At 40.9% G+C, this 21,319-nt stretch overlaps 1 protein-coding gene across 1 annotated transcript in view; it reads left to right on the forward strand.

Annotated features, from left to right (window-relative positions):
* The window catches only part of SEZ6L (seizure related 6 homolog like), a 546,424-nt gene that overhangs the window by 477,301 nt on the left and 47,804 nt on the right, over positions 1 to 21,319 (forward strand). Inside the window, exons 13-14 of the mRNA XM_075830799.1 lie at positions 3,814 to 4,005; positions 19,144 to 19,338. Coding sequence (XP_075686914.1) covers positions 3,814 to 4,005; positions 19,144 to 19,338 — 387 coding nt within the window. The remainder of the gene's footprint in view (positions 1 to 3,813; positions 4,006 to 19,143; positions 19,339 to 21,319) is intronic.

Here is a 21,319-nt window from a genome sequence, read left to right on the forward strand (position 1 = left end):
ACAATGAAAGCCGTCATTCAAATATGTATGACTGTGATGTAGTGACTGTATTTGATGGTTCTTAAAAAAAACATTATGTATAAATATATATATATATATATATATATATATATACATATATATATATATATATATATATATATATATATATATATATATATATATTATTCTGTTCTTGCAATACATACACTGTCAGTTCTTTGGGGTGAAGCAATGAAAAGCCAAATATGAAATGTACTTTTACAAAATGAAATGATGAAGGAGAATGGAAGTGTAAAATAGGAGAAATGAATGGGGCATGTTGGAAAGCCGAACATAATTAACAGGCTGCGAGGTTGGTCAATTCATAGGGGGAAAGTCACCAAATGATATGTGGGCAGTGAAGTGTTACATAACTCATATTCATTATAAATCTATTGTTCAGAATGGCAGTATTACTACTAGGCCATTATTGATATTATTGTTAAAAGAACTTCTTTTGCAAAGGAAATCTGGTGAATGGAGATACTGCAGAGCAATGTATGCATGAGGTGAATACGTTTATTATTCTTGATGCACAGCCTGTAACACCTACCGAACAATGAAAAATTAATTTATAACATTTCATTCATTACACGTGTCGTTCCTTTAATCTTACAGCATATATTCGGCTTTGGGCAGCTTATAGTTCACGTTTAGATTTCATCTACAGTTCAGGGTCTAAAGTTGAGTAACTTTGTTAATAAGTTCCTTTACTTTTCTTGTAGTTGTGCTTCTTGCAGTATGATGATGTCATGTGTATAGATGATAGATAGATAGATAGATAGATAGATAGATAGATAGATAGATAGATAGATAGATAGATAGATAGATAGATAGATAGATAGATAGATAGATAGATAGATAGATAGATAGATAGATAGATATCCTATATTGCATGATGTCATCATATATACTAGAATGTGAAATCATGTTCTATTACCTAAAGGAAGCAGGTATACCTTTTGTTCCAGGGGCCATCATGTTATGCTCGGTACTAAGCTCAATTCTGAGCTCATTACTTCCAAGTTTCCTGCTTGTTCAGTGTACAGAGGTGATTTGCTTTCTAGGAACTGTAGTTGTAAGCCCAGGCACTGAACAGTATTCCGATTTCTAAATAAAAACTAAGCCTCCGAAAATGCAATGCAATGGACATCTCTGCATTATAGTAGTTCAGCTAAACCTTCTGCAAAGGACAGTCTTTGGTTCCATTATCCACTAGGATGATTCTGAGGGCATCTCTCGGTTATAATACATTCTGAAACGTAGCTTTAGTGCAAGAATTGGAATGTTTTAGAAAAGTTATTCTACTTATTATGTAGATAAAATCTATTCTTGCGCTGGTGCTCAAAGGTGAAGATTCACTTTCGATTATTCATTTGAACACCTATCAGTAATATGCGCTCTTGGAACCCTAGTGAGATCTTGGCATAAAGGTCACGTAGAGACTTAAATATTATGTAATCAATACATTCTCTAGACAGCTTTGACATTCATGCAGAGAACTACAGATTTGTTACAACAATAAAAACTTTAGTCACGATCCTTTTTTCCAACTGAACTTTAATATGTTTAGGCTCAAGCATGTAATTCATAATGTTATTATAAGGGAAATGTTTTTTTTTAGCCGCTTATAAAATAAGATTATTATTAATAGGGAATAATGGCAGTGGCATTGTATGTACGGAATACAAAGTGTAACTTATTACCAATGTATATACTCCTAAATTATGACAAGGCCTTGTGTGCAGACAAAATTCTATTAACTGCACCCTACTGCAATATTTTATGTGAAATAAAGAGGATTTCCAGCTCATGTATTGTATGACAACCACTGACAAATTAATCAAATCTGTAAAAAAGTGTTTTGTTGTGTGGTCCAGCTCCCATCAATCCAAAAATTGGATCAGACTCTGTTCACACTATATTCAGGAAAGTGCTGCCAAATATCTGTCTAAATATTGCATACATCTGCCATTAAATGACATTGCAAAGAAATCGCCTTGTGTTGAAGAGTGTAATTGACTGCATTTTTCAATAGAGTTTAAAAAAAAAGTATGCTGACATAAACCAGTCAGACATACTCCAAAAAGACACTCTTTTGGCATATGTTTGGCTAAATAAAGTCTATGGGCCTGACTTATACATCGAAAGCACATCACATTCATAATGTGAACAGATCCACGCTATTTCTACTTTTATGACTTTTCTGATTGACATCCCCTAAAACCCCATCAATGCATTCATTTTTCCGATTTTATCAGTTTCATATAGTCCCACTGACATATATACAATACAAGACAATCTCCAATATTCTTAAGCTGTAGACTCCCAGTACTATGTCTCATATGAACTGTCTATTTTCTTGTATTATTTTTGGATATTGAGTTATTACTTGACCATTCTCTAACCATTTTAGCCTTCTTAGTATAACAGCGACTGTCCTCATCTAGGCCATGATTTGATTCACGAGGATCAACATTTCATCATCAGCTATGGATGCTTTACTTTTTTCATAGTATCATCTTCAATGTGCTAAAAAAAATACTCACATTTATGTTGCGGTTGAAAAATGGACTGGAAATCTAATAACTGACGCTCTGAATGTCCATAAGAAAGACCAGCTAACTTGGAGTTTTCTGAAGATATCATCATAATTAAAAACAGTGGTTGGATTGGCAAGACCAAGGAATTCTTGACTTGTCCGACAGCTCCATCAATATAATAGAATTTATTATTTGTATTGTGAAATATCATGTGACTTTTGTGATAAATTACAAATTCTTTATTGAACTCTTTGTAATTGTGCCTGTCAAAAGTGCCTCCTACTTTAAAAGTGTTCTTCTCTATTTGTTCATAAGAATGTAAATGATAAAAGTTGTTTTTTAAGTTATTGTAACATTTAACATAAACTATGCTAAAATAAAAAGTTTAAAAATACTATTAATTCCGTGACTCTTACCTACTATTTGCCACAGACAAATGTTACGTTATGTTTATCTATTGCATCTTTTGTGTTTAAAACTTTCATTAATGTCTAGATGTAACTACTGAAGATAAATGGGGTCATATAAACCACTTCAAAGATGGATTAAAACTTTACAAAGATGGATTAAAACTTTACTTATTAAGGCAAAAGATAGCATAAAACTATAGAGAGTAGAACAAAAGAAAAAATCTTCCTCTTGCAACAAATAGGCTTTTTGGTAGATTATCACATTTGAGAAATTAATTTGTGAGTTGAATTGTGCTAAGTATTGATCTGTGTTTAAGTTTCAGAGTTTTAGGTCAGCAACATTTTTTAGGCTAAATTTATGGTTATAGCTTAATGAAGGTTTAGATTTACAACTTGGGGGAATGCCTGGCATATAACACTTAGCTAAACCATTCCTTTTTTTTTTTTTAATATGAAAACTTTTAGTAACCACACTGGTAGCTTCACAGCCCTATCGAGTCCTCATACTACATTTTACTTTCACATAGACATTTCAGACCAGATGCTTTAAAACACTCCAAAGATGGTAGGGCTGGCTTTATAAAGTTCTTTAGTAGTTATTATTTATAATACATCATTAGTAATGAGACTCTTTGATTACTACTTTTGTTTATAATGAATGTAGGTCAGTTTACAAGTACTTTTTACAGTTTTAGTTTACATATATCCAGACAAACTCATTAGTTAATGTGTATCTAATTTCCGATCATACATTTTTATATTTATCCCTTTCCCAGTCTATGTATATAATATATGTGGAGGTGTATTAATCAAAATTCATCTTTCTCTTTGTGTTGCAGTCATGTACTGCACAGATCCTGGAGAGGTGGAGCACTCCACTCGCCTTATTTCAGATCCAGTCCTCTTGGTGGGAACCACAATCCAGTACACATGCAACACTGGCTTTGTTCTTGAAGGAAGTTCTCTTCTAACATGCTACAGTCGAGAGACAGGAACCCCCATCTGGACATCAAGAATTCCTCACTGTGTTTGTAAGTAAATAATATTTTGACTTTACACTGAATTTGGTCATAGCAATGATCAATGAAGTTTCCTGTTACTTAAAGAGAGAAAGGGCAAGAAGCCACGGCGCCACTTGGTGTGGATCAAAGAAGGTGTAGGTGAGAAATAAAAATAATAAATGCTCACCGTGAGGTTAGAGGAGTTGAATGGAGAAATCCACGAATTAGCTGCTGCCAGATCCGATGCCGGTTGCCGAGGTAACCGCTTGATTATGATGAGTGCAGAGTGAAATAAAATTAGGATCTATGTTGGCGCTGCTGCGTGGTGTAGACAGGATGAAGATCCAAGAGCCAGATAAACGTAAAATGATTTATTGCTATGCAACGCGTTTCAACGCCGAACTGGCGTTTTCATCAGGCATCTGTTACTTAAAGAGGACCTGTCACTAGGTCATATACGTTGAACTGGTTAACTGGCCTGAATAGCACTGTCTCCCTGATTCCAGCGCTGTTTTGTTTTTTCTGGACCCCCCCCCCCTGTTGCAGAGATATGGCCCACTGTTGTGTGGGCCCCCTATATGCTAATTTGCTATAGTTAGCCAACGGGGTGGAGCTAGCTTTCCTTCCTCTGATGCTGACCAATCGGCGAGAGGTTGCTTGAGGGTCATTTACGCCCCGTTGGCTAACTACAGCAAATTAATATAGAGGGAGCCAACACAACAGTGGGCCATATCTCTGGAATGGTGGGGGGGGACAGGAAAGAAAAAAACATCAGGGAGATAGTGCTATACACAATACACTTTTCTCCCATTCACTCCAATGGGAGAAAAGGCTGCAATACCTGTTAATCGCCGCTAAATGCGTGTTGAAGATTCAAAGTGAGCAAGTAGAAATGAAGGGGAAACAGCGCTCGTACAAGCGCTGCACCCCCTTCAAAACAGCTGATCGGCGGGAGTCCCCGGAGTCGGACACCAACCCATCAGCTATTGATGGCCTATCCTGAGGATAGGCCATCAATTTTTACTGGCTGGAAAACCCCTTTAAGCTTAGAGATCAATAGTCAGTGTTAGGCTAGGTTTTACATCATGGTTTTGCCATACAGTTGACACGTAGTGCCTACTCAAAAAACATATACTGCTAGAAAAGAATGCTATAGGATGTCTTTATAGTTGGATCCTGCTGCCACTAACTTCCATTATAAAAAAAAATAATTTAAAATTACAATTAAAAACAGTATACGTCTGGATGCTTTTCTCTGAAAGGACAGAAAAACACAGCCTACTAAAGTTTTTGGACGTATGCTGCTTTATTTATTTTTTACAATACAAGTCAATGAGAACAGAATCCAACAGTACAGACATTCACTGACATCCTGTTGCATTCTTTTCTAGCAATATCTTTTTTTTTGTGCCTTTAACCCCTTAGTAACCAGCCTATTTTAGGCCCTAATGACCAAGCAATTTTTTCGTTTTTCTATAGTCGCATTTAAATTGCTATAACTTTTTTATTATTCCATCGACATGTATGTGGACTTGTTTTTTGCGGTATTAGTTGTACTTTTTAATGGCACAATTTTGGGGTACATATTTTTTTATTAACTTTTATTAACTTTTTTTGGGAGGAATAGATAAAAACCCTGAAATTCCACCATTGTTCTATGCGTTTTAAATTCACGCTGTTCACTGTGCGGGGTAAATAACACGTTACCTTTATTCTATGGGTCGGTACGATTACGGCGATACCACATATGTATATTTTTTTTATGTTTTATGACTTTTGCACTTTTGACTTATTGATTAACTTTTATTATGACATTTTTGGGGTGAAATGGAAAAAAATATTGCCACTGTTTTTTGCGTTGTTTTTTTATAGTGTTCACCTTGCGGTTTAAATGACATATTAACTTTATTGCTTGAGTCATTACGGTCGTGGCGATACCATATATGTGTACTTTTATTTATTTTTTTACACTTTTACTAAATAAATGTAATGACGGGGTAGGGAGACAGACAGGTGAGCCCTAATCTACCCACCACTCAGTCCCTGCCTACTTGCAACGACACATCCTAGGCGACAGGGTACAACTGGGCGACGGTCCCTACGCTCAGTAAGTGCACGACAGACAAACAGACAAGGGTACACAGAAGCTAAGGGAAACGGGGCAGATGCCCACGGAGACACCGTGAGCAACGAAAGTAGTGAACAAGCCGAGTCAAACCAGGAGTGTACGAGGTACAAAACGCTGAGCAGGAGATTGGTCAGTAAGCCAAGGTCAATAACAAGCAGAGGATCAGTAGTTCAAGCAGCAGCAGCAGAGCCAGGAAACAAGCAGAGCAGAATCACAGGCAAAGGAGGAACAGGAAATGCAGGTATAAATAGACAGAGGGCGGGAGCTAGCTCCGTCTGGCCAGGCTGTGATAGGCTCTCCCACTCCTAAGCCTGCCATCCTGAGTGGTGGAAGATGGGGTCAGTCTCACAGACATAGGAGCAGGTGCAGACTGATTACCCACGGGCGTCAACACAGAAGCTGTGTCTGGCAGATCCTTTACAGTACCCCCCCTTTTATGAGGGGCCACCGGACCCTTTCTAGGTGGACCTGGTTTATTGGGGAAACGAAGGTGGAACCTCCTGAGCAATACCCCAGCGTGAACATCCCGGGCGGGTACCCAAGTCCTCTCCTCAGGCCCGTATCCTCTCCAATGGACAAGGTACTGGAGGGAGCCTTGGACCATCCTGCTGTCCACAATCTTGGCCACCTCGAATTTTACCCCCTCAGGGGTGAGAACATGGACCGGAGGTTTCCTCGAGGGAGCCAAGGACGGGGAGCAGCGTTTAAGGAGGGAGGCATGAAACACGTTGTGTACTCGAAAAGACGGGGGCAACTCCAGTCGGAAGGAGACAGGGTTAAGGACTTCAATGACCTTGTACGGCCCTATAAACCGGGGAGCAAACTTCTTGGACGGGACTTTAAGGCGCAAATTTTTTGAAGATAGCCATACCAGATCCCCGACCACAAACAAGGGGTTAGCAGAATGTCTTCTATCTGCCTGAGTCTTTTGTATGCTCTGGGACGCCTCTAGGTTCTTCTGAACCTGGGCCCAGACTGTGCACAGTTCCCGATGAACGACCTTTACCTCGGGATTGTTGGAACTACCAGGTGAAATGGAGGAGAACCGTGGATTAAACCCAAAATTACAGAAAAAGGGGGAGACCCCTGACGAGTTACTGACCCGGTTGTTAAGGGAAAATTCGGCGAGGGGAATGAATGAGACCCAATCATGTTGACAGTCAGAGATAAAACAACTTAAATATTGTTCTAGAGACTGATTAGTCCTCTCAGTTTGGCCATTCGTTTCAGGATGGAAAGCCGAGGAGATGGACAGATCAATCTCCAACTTTTTACAGAAGGCTCTCCAAAACGATGAAACAAATTGTACCCCTCTGTCAGAAACAATATTGACAGGAACACCATGGAGACGCAGGATGTGTTTGACAAACAAGGTAGCTAACGTCTTAGCATTGGGTAGTTTCTTGAGGGGCACAAAGTGGCACATCTTACTGAAGTGGTCTACTACAACCCACACCACCGACTTGCCTTGAGATGGAGGCAAATCGGTGATAAAATCCATGGAGATATGGGTCCAAGGTCTCTGGGGAATGGGCAAAGAACATAGTAAGCCCGCTGGTCGGGACCTGGGAGTCTTGAACCTAGCACAAACTGCACAAGCGGCGACGTAGGCCTTAACGTCTTTAAGCAACCCAGGCCACCAGTAGTTTCTGGCAATGAGGTGCTTGGTACACAGGATGCCTGGATGGCCAGATAGTGCAGAGTCATGATTTTCCCTAAGTACCCTTAGCCGGAATTGCAGGGGAACCAACAGCTTGTTCTCAGGAAGGTTCCCGGGAGCTGAACCTTGATCAGCCTCAATTTCGGAGACTAAATCAGAATCAATAGAGGAAATGATTATACCTGGAGGCAAAACACAAGCAGGATCTTCCTCCGAAGGAGGGCTGGCCATGAAGCTACGCGACAGTGCATCAGCCTTAATATTTTTAGACCCAGCCCTATAGGTGACCAAAAAGTTGAATCTGGTAAAAAATAACACCCATCGAGCTTGTATCGGGTTTAGCCTCCGGGCAGATTCTAAGAAAACCAGATTCTTGTGGTCGGTAAGGACCGTTACCTGGTGCCTAGCCCCCTCCAGGAAGTGGCGCCACTCTTCAAATGCCCATTTAATGGCTAAGAGATCGCGGTTGCCAATATCATAGTTACTCTCAGTGGGCGAAAACTTCCTGGAGAAGTAGGCACAGGGACGGAGATGGGTGAGGGACCTGGTACCCTGGGACAAGACAGCACCCACTCCCACCTCGGAGGCGTCAACCTCCACGATGAATGGCTCCATTTGGTTGGGCTGAACCAGCACTGGGGCCGAGATAAAGCACTTCTTAAGGACCTCAAAAGCCTGGACAGCCTCAGGAGGCCAGTGGAGGAGATCAGCACCTTTGCGAGTGAGATCCGTAAGAGGCTTAGCGATGACCGAGAAGTTAGCAATAAATCTCCTGTAATAATTAGCGAACCCCAGGAAGCACTGTAACGCCTTCAGGGAGGCAGGTTGGACCCATTCCGCCACAGCCTGGACCTTGCCGGGGTCCATGCGGAATTCATGAGGAGTGAGGATTTGACCCAAAAATGGTATCTCCTGCGCCCCAAACACACATTTTTCGGTCTTAGCAAACAGTCTGTTTTCCCGAAGGGCCTGGAGCACCTTCCTGACATGCTCAATGTGGGAGGACCAGTCCTTGGAAAACACAAGTATGTCATCAAGGTACACTACAAGAAATACCCCCAGGTAGTCTCTTAAAATCTAATTTATGAAATTCTGGAAGACCGCGGGAGCATTACACAACCCAAAGGGCATGACGAGGTATTCGAAATGACCTTCGGGCGTGTTAAACGCAGTCTTCCACTCATCCCCCTCTTTGATGCGAATAAGGTTATAAGCCCCCCGTAGATCAAACTTAGAGAACCATTGGGCTCCCTGGACCTGATTGAAGAGATCAGGACTCAAAGGAAGGTGGTACTGGTTCCTTACAGTGACCTTATTCAAGTTCCGGTAGTCAATGCACGGCCTAAGACCACCATCCTTCTTCCCTACGAAGAAGAAGCCAGCACCTACCGGAGAAGTAGAGGGGCGAATGTAACCCTTGGCCAGGCATTCCTGGATATACTCTCTCATGGCTTCGCGTTCGGGAAAAGAGAGACTGAAATTATCCTGCCCTTAGGGAGCTTAGCTCCTGGTACCAAATCGATAGCACAATCATATTCTCTATGAGGAGGTAACACTTCGGAGGCCTCTTTAGAGAAAACATCAGCGAAGTCCTGAACAAACTCAGGTAGAGTGTTCACTTCCTCAGGGAGAGAAATAGAATTAACAGAAAAACATGACGTCATGCATACATTACCCCATTTGGTAAGATCCCCAGTATTCCAGTTAAACGTGGGATTATGCAACTGCAACCAGGAAAGGCCTAGAACCAAATCGGACGATAATCCCTGCATTACCAGTACAGATCACTGCTCCAAATGCATGGAGCCAGCAAGGAGTTCAAAAACAGGGGTATGCTGTGTAAAATAACCATTAGCAAGAGGAATGGAGTCGATACCCACTACCGGGACAGGTTTAGGCAAATCAATGAACTGCATAGCTAGAGACATAGCAAATTCCACAGACATAATATTAGCGGAAGACCCTGAATCCACGAAGGCACTGCCGGTAGCAGACCTACCACCAAAAGAGACCTGAAAGGGAAGCAAGATTTTATTAGGTTTCATATTTACGGGAAATACCTGTGCGCCCAAGTGACCTCCCCGATGATCACTTAGGCGCGGAAGTTTTCCGGCTGCTTATTCTTACACCTAGGACAGTTCTTCACTTGATGCTTGTCATCCCCACAGTAGAAGCAGAGACCATTCTTCCTGCGGAACTCTCTACGTTGTTGGGGGGACACGGAGGCCCCGAGTTGCATAGGTACATCCGAGTCTTCCGTGGAAGAACGAAGCAACGGAACCTCGGGAGGCATCATGGGGGAGTCAGAGGAGAAGGCACAAAAACGTTCAAGTCGTCGTTCCCTGAGAGGTCGGTCAAGTCGTACCGCTAAAGCCATAACCTGATCTAGGGAGTCAGAAGAGGGATAGCTAACTAGCAGGTCTTTCAGGGCGTTCGACAGACCCAATCTAAACTGGCACCTTAAGGCAGGGTCATTCCACCGAGAAACTACACACCACTTCCTAAAGTCAGAACAATACTCCTCAACAGGTCTCATACACTGACGTAAGGTCACCAGCTGACTCTCGGCAAAGGTAGTCTTGTCAGTCTCGTCATAAATGAGCCCGAGAGCAGAAAAGAAAAGATCAACGGAGGAAAGTTCAGGGGCCTCAGGAGCCAAGGAGAAGGCCCATTCTTGGGGCCCGTCCTGGAGAAGGGACATAATTATACCCACCCGCTGGCTCTCAGAACCTGAGGAGTAGGGCTTTAAGCGAAAATAGAGCCTACAACTGTCCCGAAAGGCGAAAAAAGTCTTCCGGTCCCCTGAGAACCGGTCAGGCAACTTGAGGTGGGTTTCAAGAGGTGAGGTGGGGGGCACTACCAGGGTAGCATCATGCTGGTTGTGCCTCTGAGCCAGTGCTTGGACCTGTAGGGAGAGGCCCTGCATTTGCTGAGCCAGGGTCTCAAGGGGGTCCATAGTTGTGTCAGGGACCAGGGTAGACTAGGTATATGGGCCTGTGATTATGTATTGACGGGGTAGGGAGACAGACAGGTGAGCCCTAATCTACCCGCCACTCAGTCCCTGCCTACTTGCAACGACCCGTCCTAGGCGACGGGGTACAACTGGGCGACGATCCCTACGCTCAGTAAGTGCACGACAGACAAACAGACAAGGGTACACAGAAGCTAAGGGAAACGGTTCAGATGCCCACAGAGACACCGTGAGCAATGAGAGTAGTGAACGAGCCGAGTCAAACCAGGAGTGTACAAGGTACAAAACGCTGAGCAGGAGAGTGGTCAGTAAGCCAAGGTCAATAACAAGCAGAGGATCAGTAGTTCAAGCAGCAGCAGCAGAGCCAGGAAACAAGCAGAGCAGAATCACAGGCAAAGGAGGAACAGGAAAGGCAGGTATAAATAGACAGTGGGCGGGAGCTAGCTCCGTCTGGCCAGGCTGTGATAGGCTCTCCCACTCCTAAGCCTGCCATCCTGAGTGGTGGAAGATGGAGTCAGTCTCACAGACATAGGAGTAGGTGCAGACTGATTACCCACGGGTGTCGACACAGAAGCTGTGTCTGGCAGATCCTTTACAATAAAACCACCAAAATAGCTTTTTTTTTTTTTTTTACTGTAACTTTTATTATCTTTTATTTCACACATATTACTTATTTTATTAGCCCCACTAGGGGACTTCACTATGCGATCTTTAGATCGCTGCTATAATGCTGTGGTATACTTAGTATACCAGAGCATTATTGCCTGTCAGGGTAAATCTGACAGGCAATGTATTAGGACGTGTCTCCGGCTGCCATGCCACCCCATCGGAGGCCCGCGATTGCATTTGCGCGCCTCCGATGGGTGAGAGAGGGAGCTCTCTCCCTTTGTAAACAAGTTAAATGCCGCGCTCGCTATTGACCACGGCATTTAATGGGTTAAACGACCGAGCCTCAGCACCGGCCTGTACGGGACACCCATGCAGGGCTTAGACTGGGCCGCCGGGGAAAGGCGGCGGCCTAGCCTAAGGTTCCTTAGTGACCGCCGTGAAAAGGCGTATTGGTGGTCACTAAGGGGTTATAAAAATGTATGCCCCGAACAACATGGCAAAAACATGGTGTTTATTTATTTCTATTGCTACACTATTACTAGGATTTTCTTAAATTCAGCATACTATTAAAACAATATGCTATATTTCATATTATCAAGAATATTGGCCATAAAAACAAGCGCCAATTAACAAGACAGCTCGTTGATCGGCGGTCGTTTGCTCCTTTCACAGGGAGCTTTTATCAGTAATGTATGGGGACGAGCGCTTGTTACAATTGCTCGTCCCCATGCATTTCCATCATGTCGACAGCACATCGCCTTGATTACACAGGGAGATGTGCTGCCGACATCGATAATATTTTATGCTGCGTAAATGATACGATCAGCCAATGAATGCGCGTTTACTCGTTCATATGCTGATCGTTGCCCTGTTTACACAGGGCAATGATCGGGAACGAGCATTCATATGAACCCTCGTTTGGACTTCTAAGCTTAAGGTTTACTATAAATAAACTGTACATTTTGGTTAAATAAAAAGAGTTATTTAACAGTTAAAGAGTGTAAAGCAGGTGTCAAGTAAAATAAATGACTTACTTACAAGAAGCTTAATTTCCTTATGTGAAAACCCCATTACTCACTGACTTTACAAATTAGCCTTTCAGATCTGTATTTTGTCAACTTCTGCAAATCCGAACAAAATGTTACTTTTCTCAGAATTACCAAATTATATTCGTTTATATTATGATGAGTCTGCTTTTTTTATTAAGACTATAAATATAGAAAATTACATAACAACTTTTGTAGCTCGGTTAATAATTCTTGCACAAGTGATTGTGATACTGCATTGCAGGTCTGGATTAAGATTGGTGGGGGCCCCTCAGCAAAAAATCTGATGGGGGCCCCATGATAATTTTTTTATTGTTAAAGGAAGCTCACAAAAAAAGTTAAATTCATTACCTTCCTCTATAGAGGTTAATCTATGTAGAAATGTATTTGTTGTCCACCATTTTTTCTTTACATTGGTACACGTACTGAGCTTCATCTAATGTAAAATGTTGGACAGAACAATACGTGCATTTCTATACAGTCCAGCCGTATCAGAAACTGATTTATGATATATCTTTTTCTATTGCGATTAATCTGTGTAGATGCACTTGTTGTCAACCATTTTACATCACAAAAGGTTCAGTACATCAGTTTCTAGGGGCTAACCTGTAAAGAAATGTATTTTGTCCACTATTTTACATTACATTCACCTCAGCACATGTAACAGTTTCTATAGGGGCTAGTCTCTGTATAAATGATTTTGCACAGAGCCTATAGAGGCTGGTTCACATAATAAGCCCTTTGTAATGTAAAATGGTTGACAACAATTGCATTGCTACACAGTAGAGTTGTGACTGGCAACTGTTAAATTGGTATATTATATACAGAACCATTCTTCTAGAAGATGTGTGCAGTAATGCACTTGTTTTCCACCATATTACTGTTTTATGGGATTTCTCAATATACCCTGTCACTAAGGAGGTTACCTTCACTGTCTGTCACTGCCAACAGTCCTCAGTCATACTGCCCGCATTGCTGAGAAGAGAGAGCACATTGTGCCCCTACAGGGCTGCACAGTTCATTTTTTGTGCTCTTTACCACCGTCCTGCCTTTATAGCCAGTATCCACGCACCACAGCTCGCCTTCCGCCTCTCACACAGAATGCAAAAAAAGTATTAGTCACACACCTTATACATTAAAAGCTACCTGTCAAGGAGATAAAGTTTCCTGCTGATCATCTCTGCTTTCCACTTCTGATGGGCTCCCTAATAATAAATTACAATTGGAATATTTTTTTCTGGCGTTTCCCTTTAATTACAGCTTATATAAAAGACCAATTTTGGAACCTGGGGATATTTATTAATACTCATATAATGGTAGTAGAGCAGTTATCCATAGCAGCCAATCAGATTACAGCTTTCATTCTATAACCTGCACAGTACTGAAAGCAGGAATGTAATTGGTTGCTATGGGTTATACATGAGACCCAGCGTTGTGATATAAACAGACATTCTGCTGTGTAACGACATGTCTTGTCATGGTCCGCCACTGTTTCCTGTTATTACCTGCAAGGCAGATGACCTTTGCAGTATCTTTTCCTTGGTGGCCAGGTAGCTGGATAGAAATACAATAGGAAAAAACGGGATACACGGCGCTGCTTAATGTAATTAATGTGATTAATTTAATAACGGAGAATGCTACGCGTTTCGACGCCGGACCGGCGTCTTCATCAGGCATATCAACAGGATAGTACAAAAAGACACATATATATACACAGATGTACAAAATGGAAAACAAATTCATTGGGCCAATTCAGACCAGCCTCCCGGCCAAAAAACCGCCAAAACCAGCAGGTCAAAGTTCAGCAATGTCAAAAATGTCAAAAACAAGGTAAACAGTAAAAGGGGAGTGAATACAGGTCACAAATGGGTTGTTAACAGACATTAATTGACATAAAAAGCCACATTTAGTAAAGTTAACAGATAAGCACAATGGAGAATGATCCGTTCAGTCAGAGAAAAAGGGGGTTGATGCACATAATAAAAATATTATATTGTACATAAAAGTATATTTTATGTGATATGTGAGAGGAATATACGATCTGGCGTTGTCAGGGAGATAGTGAGATGATACGATGCCAAAAAACAGTACGGGATCTTAATAGAACGCATAGTGGAGCGTTGTCATGGTGACTGTAAACACAGACATATCGGAAGAGAGGGGAAACTATGATGGAATGCATGGTGGAGCGCAGGGCGCAGAGAATGTGCAGGGGGGAGGTTTTATCCAAAGGCAAATAAGCCTATATTTGTATTTAAGGAGGCATCGATAGCAAACTAGAAGCGGATAGAAGATATGTTTATTATAAATTTATCAAAGATAGTATAAAGACTATGGAAATTGTGGTCATAACGACCACTAGTAGCTACGGTGGCCGGGCAGGTTCAAGCCGTTTTCTGGAAACGAAAACGCACATGACACTGAACAGATGGTGCATGAAAGGAAGAAAAGTAGGATCAATGCAAGGAGTCAGAAGAGCAGCTAAATGAGACATATAGCACAATTGTATCATAATTAGAGCAATTGGACAGGGAATACCCTGTAGATGGGTATGCCATATACATTTGCAAAAAATAAAATAAGAGGTTGAATTGAAAGAAACGTAATGCTTGATTGTGAAAATATATATAACATCAATACATACCCTCAATAAAGGGCGGAGAGGGGGGGGTTGGGGGTTTGCAATGAGGGGAAAGGAGAATTCATATCTAGGAGTGTTAATAAATATATGTATTAAAATTGCAAATATATCAATAAAATTAAAATCAATATTAATAAATTAAAATTAATAAAATTAGATATATAGGAAAATGAAGAGTATTGACATTAGTATTGACATTAGTCCAGCGCGGATTCTGCAATATCATTAAGGCAGCTTTTCTACTACGAATTACATGCCGGTAATTTACAACCTTGGAGGTGAGCAGTTATTTGCGTTATCTCCGCTCATTATTTATTGATTCCGCAAGTTTTGGCGCCGTGTCCTTTTTGTTTCATTTTTCAGGTAGCTGGATAGGCGCTGGTGCATCGGGTGCCTTCTCAGCGCTTTCCCCAGCAGAATGTCAGGCTGGCTGTAGCAGTGGCAGAAAGGCGCTAGGCACTTGTGTTGCTTCTCCTTGAAGCAGAGGCATAGCTAATAGTTTAGCAGAGGGGGGGATGAAACACATCTGAGTGGGCCCCTACGCAGTGGGCCCCCAACACATGTTTACAACTGCAGAGGCACTTCCGGCGGAGTCAGGCTTACGTAAACAGCGTAGTTTTTTTGTGCTACTCTGTTTCTGTAAACTTCCATAGAAGTGAATGGGTGTTACGGAAACAGCGTAGCATAGCTATTCCGTAACTTCTACGCTTCTTACGTAACTTCCATTCACGATATAGTACCTCCCAACACAGTATAATGCCCCCTCAGTGGCCCACACACAATACATTGCCCCTATAGTGCCTCCCCACAAACAGTATAATGCCCCTATAGAGCCTCCACACAGTATAATGCCCTCATAGCTGCTCCACAAAGTATAATGCCCCCACAGACAAAATAATGGCTCCCTGCTCCAGCATTGGATTCAATTGTATCTATATCCTAAGAACACTGATGCATTTGAAACCGAGACATGCCACTGCTGGGCACCTGGCCCAGCCCACCCCTGGGCCCCACCACCCCAGTGGGCATGGGGCCACCGTCCTCCCTGCCACCCTGCTAGCTACGCCTCCGCCTTGAAGTAAAAGAGTCCCTCCAGGCCAAAGGCCTCCAGCACAAAGGCAAAGCTGTCAGAGCAGGACCTTGTGGATATGGGAGTGTCACTAATCTTGCTCCAGAGCGTAGGGGGTGCAATAGGGGAAGAGCACTGTGCGGGTATATTCGGTCTGCATGTTGGCCAGTAGGTTGTAAAAAACGGTCTGTATTACCGGATCCTCCTTTAGGTGCTGCGTGTATGGGTGCTGCTTATTAGATGTACAGTACAAGCCCGTGGTCCGGCCTCCACAGAACCCTCCACTTCCAGCTCCCGGCTCTACCCAAACCTCCGCCATCTCCAGGCGTGCAGCGCACTATAAGCCGCAGCCTTCTTAAAGAGTGTCACTGCATTATTACAACCTCTAGCTGTGGAGTTTTTGTCGCCTATGAAACTTGAAAGATGTGCTCTCGTGTAGGCTGCTGCGCCACAGCCCCTCATCTAGAAGGTTATTAAGGGGTTTTGGTGGAGGCCCTTACTTCCCGGTTTGTTACTAATGCCACTGCTGCCGTTATAAGCAAACCGAGGCAAACTCCATCCAGCATAATTACTGCTTTATTACTTGCTTAGCCTTAGTTTAAAGATAAGGGGTATAGATAGGGAGGGGCAGCTGGTCGGCCATGTGTCCCAGGTGCTGGGTGTCAGAGGAGCCCCAACAGGCCACTGTGCCTTGGCCAGGGTATTTAAAGAAAGCGACTCAGATCACAAACTAAACTTTTTCCCCCGGGTGAAGGAAAGTCTACCTACAACTTTTGGTTAAAAAAGATACTTTAGAAAATGTATCTAAAAATATTTTTTAAACAGGTGAACTCTTGATACCACAAATAGTTCATTTAAAAACAGCAGTATTATCTATTATTTATCATAAATGGATCTCTGTTCCTGAAAATGACAGAGATTATTTCACAGCCCCTCTGACAATGTCAGACTAGGACACCATGAGTCTAATGATAGAAAGAGTATTTGGCTTACCAATAATACACTGTGCCACATTTGAAAATAACTTAAAAATCTGTGCCCAATAAAAAAAAAATTGTGGTTCTTTGTAAATAGATAATCAGCTTGCTAAAAGCCTATAGAACACACTGTACAAGACCCCTGGTGATTGGCATTTAGTGACTTCTGGTGAACCTGGTAAATATGCAATCCCCATGACTGGTTAAACAGTAAATATACTGTGATGAATTCATAGATCTCATACTGGAAATACAATAGTCATTTTTATAGAGGCCCATTTGTTTTTCCGTGTTAACTCCTATGCAATCCTAAGGTTGAGTTGAATATAACCCATGCCACTATCTTCAGCCTGTAATTGGTTGAGAGTGATGCCCAGATGTTGCGTGAGTACTACCAGTGTGGGCCTCCACCAGATATTTAATAAACAAATATATGACTATGCTCCCAATGACCCATTAAACTAATATCACTGGCTTATCCTCATTACATGCAGAAAACAAACTGGGTAGTATACGATAAGGCAATTCTTGATATTGCCATAGAATACATTTTGTTGACATCAGGTTCTTAAGTTAGAGAGTGAATTGTGATATCATCGATATTACTGTTCCAACATACAAAGATCAAGGTTCATGAGTTATAAATATTCTGTGAGTTCTATTCTCTATTCCTAAACATATAATAACTTTGCACTCTGAAATATGAATCTAACAATATCATCCATTGTCAAATACAATGCTAAATTCCTTGGTCCCTGTGAGCCAAAAGTGATGAAGAGAAAAATGCATTGTTACTTTGTTTAGAGGTGACTCACCAACACTCTTCCTCTGTCATATCAGCAGATCTATTGAATGCATTGATTGCGGCTGTCACAATATGTTTGCTGCATCAAAGAGATAGTCAAGGAATCAATATAAGGAAACACCCATATAATTATATATGGTGCCTGTGTCAAAATGCCAACTAGTTTGACTTTTCCTTTTGTCCTTGTAATTTACTGCCTCACTTAATATATCAGTTGTGAGATAGTAGATGCACTACAATTGTGCTCAAATCTTTTGTGAGAAGGGTTGATAGCATTTTAGTGAGAACTTGATGTCTCCATCTGCTGTTTAAAAAGGATATTCTCAGTAAAAAATGTAGAAGTAATCCAAAAATCTATAAAAAAAAACAAAAAACTGTAAATTCAGTTTTAATGAAAACAATTGTATGGATAAATGTATCAGATATGATATATTCTACGTTATAATAATAGTGTGATCATTTTTACAATATTAGGTGTCGTTCATATCTTCGCTAGGGCACCGTTCCGACGGGACGGAGCCCTGACAGACACAAACGGAAACCATATGTTTCCGTTTCCATCACCTTTGATTTCAATGGTCACGGATCCGGTGGCAATGGTTTCCATTTGTCTCTGTTGTGCAAGAGTTCTGTCGTTTTGACGGAATCAATACCGTAGTCGACTACGCTATTTATTCTGTCAAAACAACGGAACCCTTGCACAATGGAGACAAACGGAAACCATTGCCACCGGAACCGTCACCATTGAAAGCAATGGTGATGCAAACAGAAACATATGGTTTCTGTTTGTGTCTGTCAGGGCTCCGTCCCGACGGAAAGCTCTGATGGAATGTCGGAATGGTGCCCTAGCGCAGATGTGAACGAAGCCTAAATGGCCCTTTTTGTTTGGGAAGTAAAATTTAATCCCCTAAACAATGCATCCCCACCCCCCTCAAAGCGAGGGTCAGAAACAAATGATTTCTTAGGTTTAGTGAAGGACTTTACTGAACTACTCAGAACCCTGACCTAAATCCCACAGAACAAATTTGGAAGTTCAAGCAAGACCTAATTGCTTAACATTGTGCCCAACAGCACTAATGTTCCTGAATCAATGCGATAACCAGTTATGTTCCAAATATACAGGTGAAAAGTTTGTCAGAGGAGTGGAGGAAGAAAAATTGAAGCATAACGTTTGCTTTGTTCGTGAAAGAAGCATTACAGACATAAAGACTATGGTTAAATATAATCTTGTCCCAGATTAATATTTTTGCATGTCATTACAGCTGAAGAATCCCTTGCCTGTGATAATCCTGGCCTACCAGAAAATGGCTATCAAATACTCTACAAAAGGCTTTATCTCCCTGGAGAGTCACTCACCTTTATGTGCTATCAAGGGTATGAACTAATGGGAGAAATCACAATTAAATGTATCCTTGGTCAGCCATCTCAATGGAGTGGACCACTTCCAGCATGCAAAGGTATTTATCATATGTCCGTTGTACCATAGACTTTAGTCGTCACTTTACTGTCCACTCATCCCTACAAAGTAGAGGTTTAAATATACTAAAGTACATTAATATCAGTCCAAGCCAGAGGATATTATTACATGCCTTTCCAGCATCAAAGGAGTTTCATTACATATTTGCTCGCACTTTCCTAATAGTCTTTTAAGTCTAATCTTATAAAACATGTAGACTGTCACCGAGCTGTGAAGTGAAGGGGCTTTTATTTAGAAGAAGAACAGTCAACTTATCATAGTCATTTACTACTTCATAGTTTGAAGTTTAAGGGGCCTTAAAAACAAATCATGTATAATGCAATGGCCTTTATAAGCAGATGGGATCTTCAACGCCCAACGCTTTTCATGTCACCCAGTAGAGAAGAAAAGAGAGATTCTGCCAGGTTACACTAAACAGATGTCTGTGTTAGAGTAAACTTATTACCCAACAATAGTCTCTTTGGATAATATAATGTGAAGCATCTGGTATAATATCAGCTTTTTATTTCAGAAGCCGCCATAGTTTTATCATACACAAATTGTGATGTCATTGTATCAAGTGATGTCATTGTATAAAATGCCTTTTGTACTATTTACTTTAGTAACAAGTATTTTAATTGTATTTGTTACCTCTAAGAAAATATAAAATTTTGAGAGAAGGTATATGTCATGGTTGATAATAAATAACAACAAAAAAACCAAATATAATATTCCCTTCCATAATCTGTTATTAATAGGGAGTAACAGAATTCAAGAGACATTTTCAACAGCTTTTAGCGTGAGACTTTCAGCGTAATTGACCCTGCAGAGTTCTTTATTGAGTATTTATATAGAGCAATAGGAGGAGTTACAAGTCATCAAACTCCATTATCGCTTAATGTGGCTGTTCTGTCCGTAGCTCCCATTCAGATAGACTAAACCTGCAGCAAGAACAACCTCATTAATCAGTAACACTGTGATAAATGACACCCACAGTGTTATACGATCTACTAAGTTCGACAGCCAGGAACATGCATTTACTTCTTTGTATGGAACCTTATTGTTCATTTGCAGTTTGTAGTTCTGGTTGATTTATTGGTTCTGAAAAAAAAAATGTTGGATGTAATTTTTAGCTTCATTTAGCAGATATTGCAAACTGACCACAAACATTATATTATAAAAAGAAATAGTAATCTTTGATAAATAAATAATGTTGAGAATTCCTTCATCACATTATCTTGAATGGTGACATCAGTCACTAGGACAGTGGCCTTTAAGTTTATGACTCCTACCCATTGGGTACCCTCTCAACCATTCAGCAAAAGCTGAAGGGGGTCACCATAATACTCATCTGGATCTATGACTCCTAAATAACACAAAGCATATTGTTTCTTTTGGAATAGAGGGTATGAGTTCATTCTTATGGTCCCTTGATAGGTACTTTAGGTGGGCAGTTTGTTTAGGGAAAATAACCCCTCTCTTTTTACTTACTACATAAGATACTTTACCTTAATTATCTTGTATTGATTTTGACTTACAAGGTGTTGTCTGCCATCCAAAGCTACATTTTTAATTATACTTGTTTCTTGTTAGCAAAGATCTGTGCATTCTGACAGTTTACCCTTTCATGACCAACAGTGTTGTGGGCCTTGATGTCAAAACCTAAATTTCACCTTATTTATTTATTCACCTAAAATTTTAGAATGCTGCAATCTAAAGGTGAAAATGTTTTTATTTCTCAGTCTACACCAATTTCCTTTTTTTTTGTTGCAGGAGACATAGGGCTTCCTTATTATTTAAAATGAGCTGATATCATTTTATTTTATAGAAAAAATGGTCCGAATTTTTTTTTTCTTCCTGTTTCTAGGTAGTTTGTCTAATCAAGAATATTTACCCCAGACTGAACTTTCTAATTCTAATATCTTTTCAATTTATTATATATATATATATATATATATATATATATATATATATATATATAT

The sequence above is a fragment of the Rhinoderma darwinii genome, chromosome 1 (assembly GCF_050947455.1).
Source record: "Rhinoderma darwinii isolate aRhiDar2 chromosome 1, aRhiDar2.hap1, whole genome shotgun sequence".
Taxonomy (NCBI): domain Eukaryota; kingdom Metazoa; phylum Chordata; class Amphibia; order Anura; family Rhinodermatidae; genus Rhinoderma; species Rhinoderma darwinii.